This window comes from Alosa alosa, chromosome 5 (genome assembly GCF_017589495.1).
Source record: "Alosa alosa isolate M-15738 ecotype Scorff River chromosome 5, AALO_Geno_1.1, whole genome shotgun sequence".
Lineage (NCBI taxonomy): Eukaryota > Metazoa > Chordata > Actinopteri > Clupeiformes > Clupeidae > Alosa > Alosa alosa.
The window spans coordinates 13023212-13040893 of NC_063193.1; the positions used below are offsets into that span (position 1 = coordinate 13023212).

Consider the following 17682-nt stretch of genomic DNA (forward strand, 5'->3'; position numbering starts at 1 on the left):
TATCTCTGCGGCGCGCTACTTAAGATCAATAATGAGTCCGGTGCTAAATGAGGATTAAATGTCCCCCTCTCTCTGCGTGCTGGAGTTAATTGATTTCCGCCCCACCTCTGATCATTTTAATTTCACACATCATTGTACTTGTGTAAATACTGTCTCTCTGTGCCTCTTTAGATGCAGCTTATTTTTTTTTTAACTTTCTTTTCTCTTGTGTTGTTTTCTCCCCGTGGCTCCTGTTCTCCGTCCATATGACCTTAACATTTACCTGTTTACTAAAGAGTATGTTCCTCCCGTTGGTTTTCCAGCTTGTTACACCATATGAAATTGGACCAAGTAAAAAAATATATACTAAAAAAAAATGGTTGGAGCTGATTCAAAAAAGGCACTTGCTGTACTTACACTATCGGAATATGTATGTCTAACTCTTTGATGTGTCTCTCAGCTGACGTAAGTGATTTGTCACAAGTCCAGATGGTTGGTTCTCTGCATACATAATATTTTCTTTTGGGTGTCAGTCTGCATCGCTGGCAGTGGTCCGTTTAGAACATAGCACTAACAACACAGAGGTGATTGGTTCAATACCCTTGAATTGCACACACAGGTAAAATGTATACCTTTAGTTGAGACTGCTTTTGATCAGTGTGCCTGTTAAATCATGACCGTTGTGGGATCTGAGATCAGGCTTCATAAATTCAGCCCTATTTAATTAAAGCAAACATAGTCAACTACATTCTGTTTGATTATGTATTTATTCATGATGTATTGTCACAAAGATCTTTGGATCATATTTGTGTCTTGAACCAAGATGTTAAATGGAAGGGCCATTGACTGTGTATGGTTGGACAATAGATAGTTGAAATAATGTGAACCTGATGCTACAAAAATAATATTTTTGCAGTAAACAAAGTTGTGTCTGGAACGACAGATTATATCTATATACATTTATGATATGTGTATTGCCCCTTGGTACGTCTATGTAGTGGTAGCCCAATGTTAAATAAATATAAATAATGTGTATCTACTGATGGACTTGCATACTGTTGGAGCCAGAACATTTCCAGTTAATCAATGGATGTTCATGCATGTCACTTTGGATAACCAAAAGGCAAAACGTTTAAAAAAAAAAAAAACACGTAAATACATACAGACTGTTTTCTGCTGGTCCTTCATGCAGCCATGGTAGTCAGTCGGGCTGCTTGTTCATGAACTAAAAAAGCCTGACTCATCTCCCCTCGCTCCCACACAGTCTCTGCCCATCTGTGTCAGAGCAGAACAGGAGCAGGGGGCTAATTGCATTGGGATGCTATAATAAGGCAAATTTCATTTACCTTTGCCCCGAGCTCAAATGAATTAGCACCGGGTACAGGACATGTGGTACCCTGCTCCTGGATTGACACTTGGTGATGGAGCCAGTGTTACTTTAGGAGCGGTTCTAATGCTGGTTGTTGAAAAACACTCGTTTTGACTGGTTTCGCTTTACAGAGCTTGCAGACACATTTCAGGATCTGAGCTGCTCAGAACTGGCTTGGAGATGTCAACGTAAAGTCTTAAAGTGGATTCACCAGTGGACAAGCGTACATATTAATATTGATAGTTGAGAAATAACATGGTTGTTCACATATGCATATTACATGCACAGATGTACAGGCACACACACACACACACACACACACACACACAAACACACACACACAGTGAGAGATTTGTTGCCTCTGTATTTGCGATATTGCTTCCGGGAGCTGAATGTTTAGTGCCATGACGTTTTATTCATGCATTTCATGTCTCATCTTAGGGAGCAGAACAGTAAATACAGACTCCCTCTGGTCCATGTTTAACTCACTTTATCTTATGCTGTTCATGGCACACAACACACCACACCACATCTTTCACATTTATCAAGTCTGCTCTGGCCTTGAATATCTTACCACAGGATACAGTCTGGCTTTGTAATGCAGGATTGGCTCGTACTAGAATCAGTTCACCTTTTCTCTCCAAACTTCAGGATATGATCATTTGTCAATCATATCACTTACATTTACTTGCAGTAAACGGCTTTATTCCAAGTGATTGGAATCACATAGAGGATTAATATTTTATTAGTACATGATCTTGGTGGGTATCAAACCCGCGGCTTTGCTGTTGTTAGCACATTGCGCTACGCTCTGAGCTCACAGATATCACAGAGGAGAGCAGATACGAAGAGAGAGGAGGCTGGTGAAGACGGCTGTTTCCCTGCTCTTGCAGATTTGCTCCTCCACTTTGTCTCAATGAAGGCTAGCCAATTACCTGAGTGTCCTACCCAGTCATCTCTCCCTCCTCTCCTCTCCTCCTCTCCTCCCCACAGCACAGCACAGCACGACGGCCCGCAGGGAATAGCCAGAGTTAGTAGGGAGATTAGCAACCCTGGATTATGCTCCGACTTCAGCTCTTTCTAATGGCATTTGCTTGAGCAAAGACAGCCAGTGGTGACGGTGCCAGATGGAGGCTGTGCTGCTGGAGCGCCAGAGCTGAGCCTTGGCTGGTTTCATCAGAGCTCATCATGGCAGCGCAGTCGATGTGGCGGACGAGGGGGTGGTTTGCACAACTGAACACACTTGACTTGTGCGCTATTTTACAAGATGAACTCTTGCTGCTGGTGCCTGGTGAGAATGAATACTTCAGAGTCACCGTGTCAAGTATACTTCTAAATCTCATGTGAGTACCAGTAAATGGGAATATGGGATTCAACCCAAGCATTCCTTGAAATATATGCCTGGACTTATTTTTTCATTGATCTTGCAGGGAAAATGAACTGTCATTTGTAATGGCCATGGGATAAAAGCAAATAAAAAACTGAAAATACATTTATACACTTTCCAGTTTTGACTAGAGCTATTCTATCAGTACATGATCACCTGTCCTGTCCAGAGATGGCTTGACTCTAGAGCAGATCCATGTCAGATCCAGGTTGACCCATGCTTAGTCATCTGTTACCTGGCCAGCCTCATCTTAAACCCCATTGCGTGGCAGTGGATGATGAAACCCTACACTCGAAACAAATGTGTTGTCCCTATCTGGACACGGAAGTGTTAAAAAACAACACAAGTTGTGTTGTTTTCAACTCTAGTTGTGTTATTTTTTTCAACACATATTGTGTAACAAATAAAAAAAGGAAACAACACAAACTGTGTTGTCCTTATCTGGACACATAGATGTGTTAAAAACAATGCAAGTTGTTGTTTGCATTCATTTTAAGAGTGTATTTAAATGTCAGGTTGTGCTATCCCAAAGAATGAGGGCCCCAGGGTCAGTGAGATGATGGGGTCCCTGCAACCTCCACAAATGATAGCATGGAGAGGTCAGATTTGCTCCTCTTGCTCTTGACCTTGAGCCACTGATGCAGGGTCAGAGCATCCCACCTCAGTCATCACATAACATCAACACCACCAGTTTGACCCCAGCTCAGTGGTGTTGTGTTGTGGGGATTACTTACATTAGGGGTAGCGTATGGAGGATTACAGTATATAAGGCAATTACCTCACGCCAGGGCCACTGTTGATCTTGTTTTCGTTTCTTTTTAGGAAAGAGCATCTTGGTTTTTGGGTCAAACTCAGACCATTTTTATTCACTAAGAGCTGTACATTTAGGGGTGGTGGGTGGAATGAGGGCATGTCAGAGATTTTGTTCTTAGCCAGAGGATCTCTTGCTGTAGCATGCAAGGTATTTGCACAGATGTGTGCTTATTGTAACACAGAGATTGTCAGTGAAAGAGCATGAGCAAATGACTCAGTGCGAGGCTTTATCATTACAGCCCCAGGACCACCAGACAGGTGCTGAGGCTGACTAATATGAGTAGGATGAGAACATTCAGTGAGTCCATGACTGCGTGCCCTCACATGTGTTTGTGTGTTAGTTTGAGCACATGTAACACGTTTATTTGTGATTTAGTATATGTGATTTAGTATATGTGATTTAATAAATGTGATTTAATGTGTGTAAGCATATGGGGGGTATTCTTGAATATGCATGTATGACTGTGCACATGTTTGTGAGTGAGTGTGAGTGAATGTGTGAGTGAATGTGTGCTCATTTATTTTGCATATGTGTGTCGGTCCATGTGTTTATGTGTATGTGTGTTTTTTTTTCTGTGTGAGTGTGCGAGTGTTAAGGGAGACTTGCTAACTGCTGGATAAAATGGAGATGCTTGTGATGTGGGATTGTGTTCGCATGTGTGTGCATTGGTTGCTACAGTATCATTTACATGCATTGTATGGATGGGTATTAGCTTGTGATTGTATGTTTTCTGTTTGTAGGCATGCATTGTATTCATGCATGCATGTGCATATTTGACTGTCTGCATCTGAATGGATTGATATGAATGTGTGTGTGTGTGTGTTTCTGTGTGTGTGTGTGTGTGTGTGTATGTGTGTGTAGTGTACTTTTGCTTGTGTGTGGTAGGAAAGTGGGGAACAGGAGTGTTCCGAGGACAGCCTGAGTCCAGATGTCCGTTTGCGTTACGTAGGCTAGCAAGCAGCTCTCCTGCTGGCGGGGTCTAGAGTGTGTGTTTGAACGTGTGTGTGTGTGTGTGTCTGTGTGTGTAGTGGGGGATGCAGGCACAATCTAATTGCCCGTTGGCCTGAGGTTGGAGCCGTGCAGCTGAGGATGGCTTCAGCTCTAAAAATACACCCCACTCCTCTCCTCTCCTCTCCTATCCCATCCTCTCCTCTCCCATCCTCTGCAGATGGGGAGAACATGGCCACCTCTCCATTGTCTTTCCTCCTCATCTGTTTTGTTCCTCTTCGCTCTTCTCATCAGTCTTTATCTATGGTTATGGTTATGGTATTTAGCAGACGCTTTTGTCCAAAGCGACATACAAATAAAAACAATAAAGTTAAATTTAACAGTAAACAATTAAAAAAATGGTAAGACTACATTAAGGAGAATAGCAATAATAAACAATGTCAATTCAGTCAATAGCCTAATGAAAATAAATAAATACTATACTATACAAACCATAAGGCATAAGAAACACTTAATAAACTAAGTGCATGTTGAACAGATATGCCTTTAGACCCCTCTTGAAAGACCCAAAACTATCACAGGAACGGAGAGCACCCACCAACGGAGCTCATTCCACCAACAAGGAACCACTGAGGAAAAGAGTCTTGAATTTGACCAAGTGTTTATGACTGGTCGACACAACAGATGTTCATCAGAAGACCGCAGTAGGCGGTTGGGGATGTACAGCTTGATCACAGAATTGAGATAGCAGGGAGCAGATCTAGTCAGTGTCCTATAAGCCAAAGGGAGAGATTTAAATTGAACTCTGGCCACTATAGGGAGCCAGTGGAGAGTAACTAGGAGAGGAGATACATGTGTCCTCTTTGGCTGATTGAAGACCAGGCGTGCTGCAGCATTCTGAATCTAAATGTCATAGGCTCCTCCACTCCTCTCCTTCACCTTGTGTCATTCTTACCCTTTTCTCTTTCTTTCTCTTCTCGCTCTCTGGGTTGGTTAATGGCATCTGTGGTCCAGTAATGTGAAGGCCATCCCTGGGCTATTCTTATGGTGGTCACAGGGCACGGAGTGACACTAACTCTCCATCTCGTTCACACACACCCACACACACACACACACACACAAACACACACACGCACACACACTTTGTACTTACACAAAGTGAATGAAATGGGAGTTGGACCTGGGTCATTGCCTTGAGGTGTGTGTGTGTGTGTGTGTGTGTGTGTGTGTGTGTGTGTGTGTGTGTGTGTTCTTTGCGGACTGACCTACTGAGCCAGCTGTCCTCTGAACAAGGAGGAAAATGTAATCTGAGTGTGTGTCTGTGTTACCAGATTCTTCACACCAAAGTGTTTCACTGGCGGTTTGTTAGCTGACAGTCCTAACATGTGCATGCACACACACACACACACACACACACACACACACACACACACACACACACATGCAAACAAACAGAAACCCTTGTAAACTGCGAAGAGTCAGAGAATGGGGAAGGGAATGATATACCACTGCAAGTGCTGTGTGCATGTGCACACTCTCTTCATTTACTAGGGTAATGATTTTCTCCTGTGACATGGGGCATGGGTATGCCTGAGGCAGTGTCTGAGCCTCTTCAATTTGCCTCCATTTGAAAGCTATAACAGAATTAAGCAATTGTATTTGTTCTATCAGCATGACGTTTGTGTAATCATGGGCATTTGACATGGACATTTTTTTTTTTGCTGTTAAAAGTCTGAATTACAGATGAGAGACAGATGAGGACATTGTGGGTAAATGGCAGCCTTGAACTCACCGCATTAATATATGTCTGCCATAGTGTCTTAATAGTGTTTTGAGGAATTTGATGGAGTATCTGTGTGCAGTTGGTCTGTTGTTTGAGTAATCATAAATCAAAGTAATTTGCTGAGATGTTCTTGCCCTTGGCTGGCCAGCTCTCTCTCTCTCTCTCTCTCTCTCTCTCTCCCTGTCCTCTCTCTGTCCTTCCCTCTCCCTCTCTGTGACACGAAAGCAGCCCCTGGTTCCACCTGGCTGAGGTCATGAATAAGTGAACAGGCTGTTTTTATTCTGCTCTGCCGTCCTCAGGCTGAGCTTGTCCAGCCAGTAAACAAGCAGGCTGCTGCTAAGCTAACAGCTGCTAGCTGCTAACTGATGCTATCTCACTAACTCAGGCTGGCGGTTAAACTGGATGTCAACATGAAGGGTCAACACCTCTGGATTGTAGCCTCATATAACTGTGTGGGTTTGTAAGTATTGGGTGGCTGTTTTTGGCTTGAATGATCAGGTAACATCCAATGGGTAGTGTTCAGAATTATATTCAAGTGTGTGACTGTGCCTGTCTATGTTTATGTGTTTATATAACTCATGTTTTTGCATATGTATGTGTGCATATGTCTGTGTGAAACCTTCAGGATGTGCATAATGACCTATCACTATCTCCTTTCCACATCTGAATCATGGTCAAGAACAGCAATGAGAAGAGAAAAATGTCTAAATACAGTTTCCAACTGTGCTTAAGTATACAGTTTTGAAAGCATTCTGTCAGCACAGCGAACAGTAATAATAGCAGTGACATTTGGACGTGTACTCTGTGTACTGGTGTCTGGTGCCTACTCTTGTTCTGTTGCCTGAGAATAAGGACAGTAGGCAGAGGCACTGACAATTCAGCTGTCTGACAAACACTATTGATTGTTCTGTGCATCGCAAAGTGAATTTGTCAGCTCTTTCTTTGTGTTCATTTTGTGTGAGCATGTTTGTGTTCATTAATGAGTGTGTGTTTGTGTGTGTGTGTGTGTGTGTGTGTGTGTGTGTGTGTGTGTGTGTGTGTGCTGAAGTGTCCCTGCGTAGATGAACATTAGGTTAGTGTTTGCTTTAGGCAGCAGGTGTGTCAGTGTTTGGTGTACAGGTCTCATCTTGTGTTTTGAAATTTGAGCCTGTAGCAACACACATACACTGACGGACATTGCATGCATGACACACACTCACTCTCATACACCTATACACACACAAGCACATGTATGCACATAGGTACAGATACAGACACACACACACACACACACACACACACACACACACACACGCACACACAGGTGCCCTACCTGTAATACAAATGCATGCACTAATCATCAGCACAGTCTTATCTCTTTATTGTCATAGAAACGGTACAGGCAGGTGTTGTTTGTCGGCCATCTCCCCATTAGGCCACCTGCTGCTTCTGGAAATCTGTCAGCATTGAAAACCTACTCACATACAGACACACACACACACACACACACACACACACACACACACACACACACACACACACACACACACGCACACACACACACCCAAGGTTAGACACAAACATTAACACAAACTCAGAGGCACGCACCCACCCACATAGACACACAAGGCAGACAAAACCCATTCTGCCGTGTTGCACTCTGACACATGATCAAAGAGATGACCTTTTTCACATCAAATTAGTGGTCTTAGCGACTGAGACAAATACAGCGTGATTACGGGGAAATGAATTACATAAAGGACAATGTTTGCTCTGGGTGCACTGAGGGTCAGAACAACTGGTGAAATCTCATTTGCCTTGTGCACCTAGACTGTGTAGGCTACAGGCGGTGTCTTGAGCCCCACAACAAATGTGAGTGTGTGTGGTCTAATGTCCCCTCCAGCACTACATCAGAAATGGAACGAGTTTGCTAGTATTAGTTACAATAAGCATTATTTCTAGTTGTGTTTTTTTTTTTCCTTTTCAAAACAAGAGCAAGACTAGATTATTCACCTCAGTCTTGCTATATTTGTGCTTCATCTTTTTAACACATATTACTATTAATTTAGTGTGATTGTACTGTATCATTTACTAGACTTGACATGCGACTCGATGTGCGTTTTTCAATGTTAGGTTTGAGAAGAAATATACCTTACTCTAGTAGGATAGTTGGGTTAGTCAGGAACATCTCTTTAACCTTAGTATGAAAGCACATGCTGTGATGCCGCCTGTCTGTTGAGACCGTTTGGGTCGCTTTGTGTTACCTGCAGTGCAAATAAACAAAATGTAAACAAAGCAGTGCTAGCTCCACTCTACTTATGTTCAATAAAGTGCGTCATAAAAAGTTGAAACAGTGATTAGATCCAATTATCCAGAAGGAAAATGCTAATTACCAGGATTGCAATTTGAATCTCCTTACGGGAATATCTGATGATTACACTGCTTCTTAGCAACAGTAGACAAAATAAGCAGCTATTCAAGCTAAAAAGCCATTTAGTGCAACCTTATTCCCAAGGGCACTGACGCAGATTAAACTAGTCGGTGGGGGTCCGTCAGTATTGGAGGAGCTGCGCACACCACACGGGAGCGTACCCGGGTCCTATGTTCCCCCGGGTTCTATGTTCCCCAGGTCCTATGTTCCCTGCTTTGTATGGGACCGGGGAACATAGGACCCTTTTTTGAAAAAAAACCCTAACCCTAACCCTAACCCTAACGCTGATCGGGGAACATAGGACCCGGGGAACATAGGGATGACCCCCACCAGACCATTTGGAGCTACAGATGCTCATCGACTGGCCAGACGTTATCAGACATCCGAGTGTCGACTTGGTCGGCAGCTGCCTTTAGCCACCTCAGGCAGAGGCATCAAAGTGTGAGGTGATATCAAGTAGACAGGCACATATATATTTAGCATTGTGTCAGCATTGTGCGTCCCTGTTGGTTGAATAAGAGTAGGGGCATCACTCTATATCTCTGTCTTGAAGACCCAACTGTTTTCGAGAGAACCTTCTCCTCTACCAGCACTACTCCACACCTAACATGCACTTCCTTTTCTAGCCCAACACACCTAACATGCACTTCCTTTTCTAACCCAACACACCTAACATGCACTTCCTTTTCTAACCCAACACACCTAACATGCACTTCCTTTTCTAACCCAACACACCTAACATGCACTTCCTTTTCTAACCCAACACACCTAACATGCACTTCCTTTTCTAGCCCAACACACCTTCTGCTTCTTTTCTAACCCAACACACCTAACATGCACTTCCTTTTCTAACCCAACACACCTAACATGCACTTCCTTTTCCCTCCTTCTGCTTCTACTACCTCCTTCCTCTTCTACCACTAGCTCCATCCACTACACTTTGACTAGTTGCCCACTTAAACCTCTGCATTCTCATCCTCTGATAGTAGTATTTATAGCAGTGGTATTTGTTGTCATGAGAAGATCTCCTTTGCATTGTACTGTAGCTTTGATGTTATTTCTCATTTTGTAAGTCGCTTTGGATAAAAGCGTCTGCTAAATTAATAAATGTAAATCCATGTGCTTATTTTGCTCTGTCATCTGCTTTACACAGCCATTATTTTACAGAGCTCTACTGAAAGAGCACAGATTACCCCTGTACATCGCCCTCTAATGTGTTGTGTCTTAGCTTGGGTTCTCCTGTTTGTTTATTGACCCAAGGTATTGATCTAAAGTTCATGGAACTGGTATTAATTACAACTCTCATGTGGAAGTTGATCACAAGCTGGGGTGAGATGTTAGCCTATGACCTTAAGCTTTAGCTTCTTGCTCAGTACGCAGGACAGGCTAAAGGTGCACTGGATGGAAAGGGATGTCTTTTTATATGGAGAGGTTGGTTTAGGTTGTTAGGTTGGTGTTCTGGATTGCCTTTCAAGTGCAGTGCTAAAACATCAACAAGAAAGTATCTTTATCTACCGAATGTCCTCGTTGAACATGAAGAAGTATATGCCATACACAGTCTGACTGAACTAACTGATATATAGACAGTAAGTAAACAACATGTCATGTGGCTATATTGAGTTGGTTATGGGGTGTACTGTAGTTTCCTTTTGGCTTGTACATTTTTTTTTGGATAAAACCATTATCCCAATGAGTAAATGTGATGTAACATAAGATTTAAACATGAATTTAATGAAGAGATGAGCCCTCTATGGTCATATGGTCATAATGGACTAAACTGACCTCTGTCCTCTTTTCCTCTGCAGCAGCTAAGGAATGAGGTGGCGCCCTTCCACCTGTCTCAGCTTTCCCTAGGGCCCAACAAGGAACAGCGTCTCCTAGAGGGCAGGGACCAGGCACTGCAGTTTCAGCTCCTTACCCTCAACCAGCTGCAGCAGCAACACACCTGCCTGGTGAGTTAGTGGCGCTTTTCTGGTGCTCTGTTTGGCTGGGTACATAGTGTGGGGGCTTTTATTGCAGGTTTGCTATTTGTTTTAGCTTATTGTATGGTTTGTAACTGGGATCTTTGAATCTATCTGACTCCACATCAGACCCAGAGAAAGAAATATGGCAAAGTGATAACTAGGATTATAAAAGACATGATGATAATGTTTGATTTGAATGAATAGCTATATAACATAACATAAAGTCAAGTCAAGTCAAGTCAATTTTATTTCTATAGCGCATCTTTCTATGCACAGAGTGCAACCCAAAGCGCTCCACACACAAGACATTGACACACAGGGCAAAAGATGCCGGACGGAGCAGCGTAGTCGCCAGCGTACCTGTGGCACCAAGCCATACCAGACAGATAACAAACAAATTAACAAATAATAAAAAGTAAAATAGAAAATAAATGTAAAAAGAAGGTGGTATGGACGACGCTGCAGCTACCTGCCCCATAGCTCCCTGTTCAGGAATATACAATTTGGTCTGTGTACAGTTGGTTATTTTACTTTATTACACAAGGCAAGTAGAAACGAAACTTCTGCAGTAGTACAACTATGACCTTTAGTCCAATAATGAGGCATTAGAAAGTTTGTAAGTGCACCAGGAGTTTATTTAAACTAGATGTACCGCATAGCGGTACAAAATATGACCGCCGCTCAGTCCTGTACATCCGTTCCGCGAAAATAAATCACACTTCAATTTGTCTCCATATTTTACTCCATCCCCCACTCTTGAAACTTTTGTGTATGCTTGTTTGGCATGCCTGAGTGTGTGTGCGGCTGCACAGAAAGTACCCTACTGGTGCTGAAAAGGTGAATAGATTGTAGAATAGCCAAAGAAGATGTAGAATTGTTATAAAACCTTTAAAATCTCTAAACAATCACAAGTAGGGCAGTTCATCACAGTTCATCCATTGCAACTGGATTGATGAAAGGTCACTTACACCTGTAGGCTACATTGTATTTGGGAAAAGCAAAAGGTATCAGCATAATGTTATTTATTTATTTATTTTGTATGTATTTATAAACAAAAACATCTCTGTCAGTTCCATGCCGTTTTCAACAGCTATCAAAAAAAACAAAGGTCATTTTTGGATGGATGGATTTTTTGTGAATGTTTCTTCTTCTACATAAGATTTTAGTCATCTTTAGTTCATGTAATACTTTATTGTCAATGCACAAATTAAGTAACAGTAGTCTGAAACGTTATTGTTAATGCACAAATTAAGTAACAGTAGCCTAGTCTGAAACGAAATGCTGTTTTACATCTAACCAGTGGTGCAAATAACTGACATGTCCAAATGGGCCTTGATGAAATGCGCTGCTAGACTGTTCATATACATTTTAGCGGCCCAAAGTTGAAGAGCTTTTGTCCGTTATTGTTAGTGCAAATATAGGCTGATTCATGTTCCCTTGCATTGTTTAACTGAGGTCCATGGCTAGTCTGGCTTTCATCAGACCAAGCTCAATCTTTTAAGAAATCAAAAATAAATAGCGGGCAGATCAGGCTGCGTTCACCCAGCCTAGTCCATAGGCACCCGATATTGTTTAATTTTCGATTGAGATATACACGCTCTGGCTATTCTAAATGCAAAAATGCATCAGGGAGTTATGACAAAAGCGGTAACTAACAAACTAGATCCTAATAGAAAGTTGTTAGCTTCCCTAAGCTACAGGTAGGATTATAAAGGTAGGCCTATTGACAACATAAATTGTCAATAGGCTATGCTGGCGACACAAATAAAATCTCCTTTGGAAACCAATGGCTTACGCCTTATAGTATCAAGCGGACTTAAACTGTCATATCGTGGCGAAAAGTTGTAATAACATTCAGCTCCATGAGTCAAGGAAAGCTTGAATGAAGTAGCCACTTCTAAATGGGACCCACTACACAGTAGCTTAAGGTGTTTTGCTAAAGCAGCCATAATGAAATGAAGGTGTCATTGTTTGGATACTTCACACGTGCTTTTTTTAATTTCACAGACTACAACTACCAAGCTGTAATCAAAGCACATCGATTCCCCTCTCACACCCTGCGCGCACTTAAAACAAAATAAACGAAGTCTCAGTCTCCACGCATGTATAGGCAAAACTGTATCAGACCGGTGTAACGTTGGTAAATCTTCCATTGCACAGAATGATTTTGTAGCCGCGTGCAATAAATGACAGTCTAAAGATACAAACAGTGCTGCTATACATTTGCTTGGTATAACCGCATTTATAGTTTTCTACAAATGCAATAAATCAAATGCCTCCATCACTCAACCAACGCTACGGGTAACATTACCTAGGTCCTTATTGATATTACAAGATTAGCATTACCTGCAGTAAAACCAAGCATGTCCGATAAACATCCTCAGATTTATTTGGCTTCAAGAAGAAATGGGAATTACACTTCATGTGAACATCGTCCTATCCTTATTAGATGTTGGCTTTCGCGGTAAATTACAGTCCTTGTATGAAGCGTCCATTTTTTTTTCAACCCACTTTTAACTTCCAACAAAATTACGTCTCACTGCAGCGATCGCCATCTAGTGGACAAGCGACTACTTCCGCCAATACTGAAAATGCAGCCATGATGATAATGATGAATATTTATTTTGGCTTTCTTTTTAATCCTACTGATTTTCATTTTTTACCGGGGGGCAAATCACAAATGAGTGATTATGAGCCAGGTTGATGTGGGCCCTTGAGACCAACATACCATAAAAGATTCACAGAGAACTGTGTCTGCCCTACCCTCCTTTTCGGGGGTCCAGTCAGGGGGCTGCAGATGAAAGCGAAAATGGCGGTTCCATGCTATCCATGTGGGGGTACATGCTCACCAAGTTTTGTGTACCCGGTCTTTCAGTGTCCGGGGAATCCTTGTTGGTGTGCGTCACTAAATGTACACATAAATTATTTTATTGTAAAGGCCCCCATGAGCGAAAGTACACAAAACTTGGCATGCATTCAGAGGGTGTCATAATGATCCTACACTTTTTAATTTCGTGCAGTTTTGACCTTGTCAGCCAGAGATATTGAGATGAAAACACCTAATTTTTTTGCTTTTTAATTTTTAACTATACATGAAATAAGTGGTAATGGGATGGGTTGACATGCCCCTTAAGACCAACATACAAAAAGGTGGACCTCCTAGGCCCTACGGTTCTCGAGATATTCACAGAAAACTGTCTCCGGCCACCTACAGGCCAGTTGGTGTATAGTAACATAAATTAATTTATTGTGTGGCCCCCATGAGCGGAAGAGGGTGTCATAATGATCCTACACTTCCAATTTCGTGCAGTTTGACTATGTTAGGTCACAGATACCTTCAATTACACCACCTCATTTTTACTTTTTTGTGTTTAACTAGGTGGCTATACATGAAATGAGTGGTTATGGAATGGGTTGACATGGCCCCTTGAGATCAACATACAAAAAAAAATGGTCCTCCTAAACCCTCACGGTTTTGAGATATTCACAGAAAACTGTGTCTGCCCTACCCTCCTTTTCGGGGTCCAATTCAGCGGGGGGCTACAGATCAAAAGCAACGATGGTTCCATGCTATCCATGTGGGGTTACATGTCCACCAAGTTTTCGTGTACCCGGTCTTTCAGTGTCGGGAATCATTGGCGGAAATTTGGGCATCGAAAAAGAAAAGAAAAAAAAAAAAAATCTGACTAAACCTATATGACCGCCCGCCTCTTGGCGGTCATAATAAGGCTGCCTGAATATCTGCTACTATACCGCTGCGTCGACGTTTCTTCCGTGATTTGGGAAAAGCCCGTAAAAGTCCTGACAGGAAGCATGCATAAGGATGTAGATCCAGGAATGCACTAATATTTTGTTCGTAGTCCAGTTTGCAACAATTATTAGTTAACACTAAGTTGTAAACACTTCGGAAAAAAATATTAAAAACCGGATATACCAAAAAACGTTGATGTAATCGCTTCCTGCAACGACTTTTATGGGCTTTTCCCAAATCATGGAAGAAACGTTGACGCAGCGGTATAGTAGCAGATAATCAGGCAAGTCTTATTTAAATAAACTCCTGGTGCACTTACAAACTTTCTAATGCCTCGTTATTGGACTAAAGGTCATAGTTGTACTACTGCAGAAGTTTTGTACCATTCAGGGCATTATTAGTGGGGTAATTTACGAGATAAAAGTTGGTTCCATCACGACTGCAGAACGTCATTAGTTTCTGACAGCGCTACTCGACCAGGGTTCAACCAAGGGAAAAAAGGTTCTGGGAGGGTGTTTGGCTCGGGGTCATGGTGCAAAGGACCCTAGTGTGAAATTACTCCGAACCATCACTTTAACGTTACAGTGCAACTGTTCTAGGTGCCGCGCTGCTCTGATTACTCATGTGGAACTACAGTAGGCTATCCTACAGTGTTTGCCAAACGTAGGCTATTTCGCGGTAGGCCTACACTATGAGAAAATGTCTCAACAGAAAATGATAAAAAAATGTCAGCACACCACCATGCTATTAAACATAAAAGTCACCAGATGTATTGCCCTAATGCTGCTAGCACTGCTGCTTGTTGGCTATTTTAGAATGTCTGATAGCCTGGTCTGATTTCACCAATAATTTCCACAAAACTCAGAGAGATAAAAAATCAGACTAAACTAGCAGGGCAGGGCAAGACAAATGATAGTTTTCACATAGATGCCGATCCAGACATCTTCACCAAAGCCACCATCTCAAACACAACTTCAAGCTAGCATACAGTAGAGTAACCAAACAGACACTGCAGTCTGCAAGAGGCACAAAAAGTTTTTTTTTTAATATAGAAAAGGGCCAAATAACAAGCATCTATAGTACTACTGTACTACAAGCCTATGTTATCAAATAAACATGAAACAAAACTTACCAATTCCTGCATAGTTTACCAGCTACGTGCAGAGCTAGCTGACGTTATGTGCATCTTGCTAACATGTGGTCTAGCTGACACCATAACATACATTAGCCTATATTATTTTGCTTAATCAAGGCTTATCAATATATATTTTTTAAACAAAAACGGTCAATTTACTGTTCATAACTATAACCATAGTCATGTCAGTGTGACATGTACTTTTCCAGTGAATGTCTGTCTGACTGACAGAAGTTGCTCACGAAGTTCATCACGTAAAACAGACAGCGTCAAAATTCGTGATGAACGGTTCCGGGTATTCTTTTCGAACATTGCAGGCCCAACTGCAGTCAGACCTGCCTACCTCGCCATAACATGTCGATTTGATTGGCTAATCAGTCAGATGTAGCCATCAATCAAGCCGAATCCAAACATATGATTTCTAATGGTTGCTTAGGTACCGAAAACGCAGTGATTCCTTGTGAAGGCCTGATGCGGGACTTAACAAGAGAAGACGTGCGATTGGATAAAAATGTATCGCACCCCCTCACTATTTGTTCACACAATCTGCCAATCAAATCACATATGGACAGCGGTAGGATATCAGTAGTCAAGAACGATCGTGGAAGGAGAAGCAGAAGCAAATAATAAATGCTAAAGTACAATGTTATTAAAGACACTATTATTTTTCATTCGTTTGAAAATAGTTAGGGCCTGACGGTCCGCCACTGGGACAGTGGGATGCATGATCCTGAAAAGAAGACAAAGTCAAAGTCAAAGTCAGAGTCAGCTTTATTGTCAATTTCTCCACATGTACCAGACATACAGAGTAATCGAAAAAAAAACATTTCTCTCTAACCCTCAGTGCAAAAATAAAAAAGTACAAAAAATAGATAAAGAAATAAAGTGCACAAGAAATAAAGAAATTACACAATTTCTCAAATTAGTCAAAATGTATGTCTGCCTGTGTATGTATTTTTCAGAGATTGAAATTAAAGTTGGCAGCCAACAGTGATAGACAGATAGAACAGACACACACACACACACACACACACAAACACACACACACACACACACACACACTTTCTTGAGAATGACAGCTATGGGGTCCCATGTATCCCCGTTGGTGCTTGTGAGTCTGCAGGCGTGCTCTTGTGCTCTTGATGTGAGGGGCTCGATGTGAATGAGCCTCATCGATTAGCTCTCAGCAGTGGGTGACTGGAGAATCAGAGCTACCCACACACACCTACCCCCACCCCTACCCCCCCCTTCATCTCTCTCTCTCAGTCGCTTCTGCTCTCCGTCTCTCTCTCTCTCCATCTTTTTCTCTTTTTTCTCTCTTTCTCTCTCTCTCTCTGTCTCTCTCTCTCTCTCTCTCTCTCTCTCTCTCTCTCTCTTCTGCCCCCCTCTCTATCTCTGTACCTCTTTAGCTTACTGGTCACCTGGTTCTTCTGTGTTCGCACTTAGACACAAACACACAAACAACCCTTCATAAAAATTGTAACATTGAAATGCGCGCACACACACACACACACACACACACACACACACACACACTGCCTCCCTCCCTCCTCTGCTCTCACACTGTGGTGATGGATAGCGCAGGCAGGGAGGCTCAGTAGCAACATCTGTTTATCTGTTTACTCCCAAACTCTGAAAATATTCATCCTCACTTTCCTAATTGGCCTCTGATCTAGGCCTACTTTATCCAGCTTTATTTACAAAGATATTCTGACATTCTAGTTAGAAAGATGGTGTTCACATATACATGTGTATTACATATTTAAGCAACATTTGCCTATTTATGAAGGATTTTTGACTAATTAGTAGTATTTCGTATTAACTGAAATTTAAAGTATGTAATAATTTTAAATCGGAATTAGAAGTAAAGAATTAAATGAAAATAGATTCATTAAACTTATTTTATTCTTTCTTAACTAATTCATTAAACTAATATCTATTTAGTGTGGGGTACTGAGTAGCCCTCAGTACCCCACACTAAATACATATTAGTTTAATGGCTACTTAACAAAGATAGATACCTCAATAAAGTCTAACCAAAGTCTACTAAACATACCTATCCTGGATCAGAGTTTGGGTAAGCCAAATCCAAAGGGTTTTCACTGGTTTTCTGCCAGTTTTTTTCTTCACAACATAATCAGG

General features: G+C 41.8%; 1 protein-coding gene across 1 annotated transcript in view; it reads left to right on the forward strand.

The window, feature by feature from the left end:
- Positions 1 to 17682, forward strand: part of rimbp2b (RIMS binding protein 2b) — a 134724-nt gene that overhangs the window by 18829 nt on the left and 98213 nt on the right. The window contains 1 exon segment of the mRNA XM_048243226.1: positions 10496 to 10642. Coding sequence (XP_048099183.1) covers positions 10496 to 10642 — 147 coding nt within the window.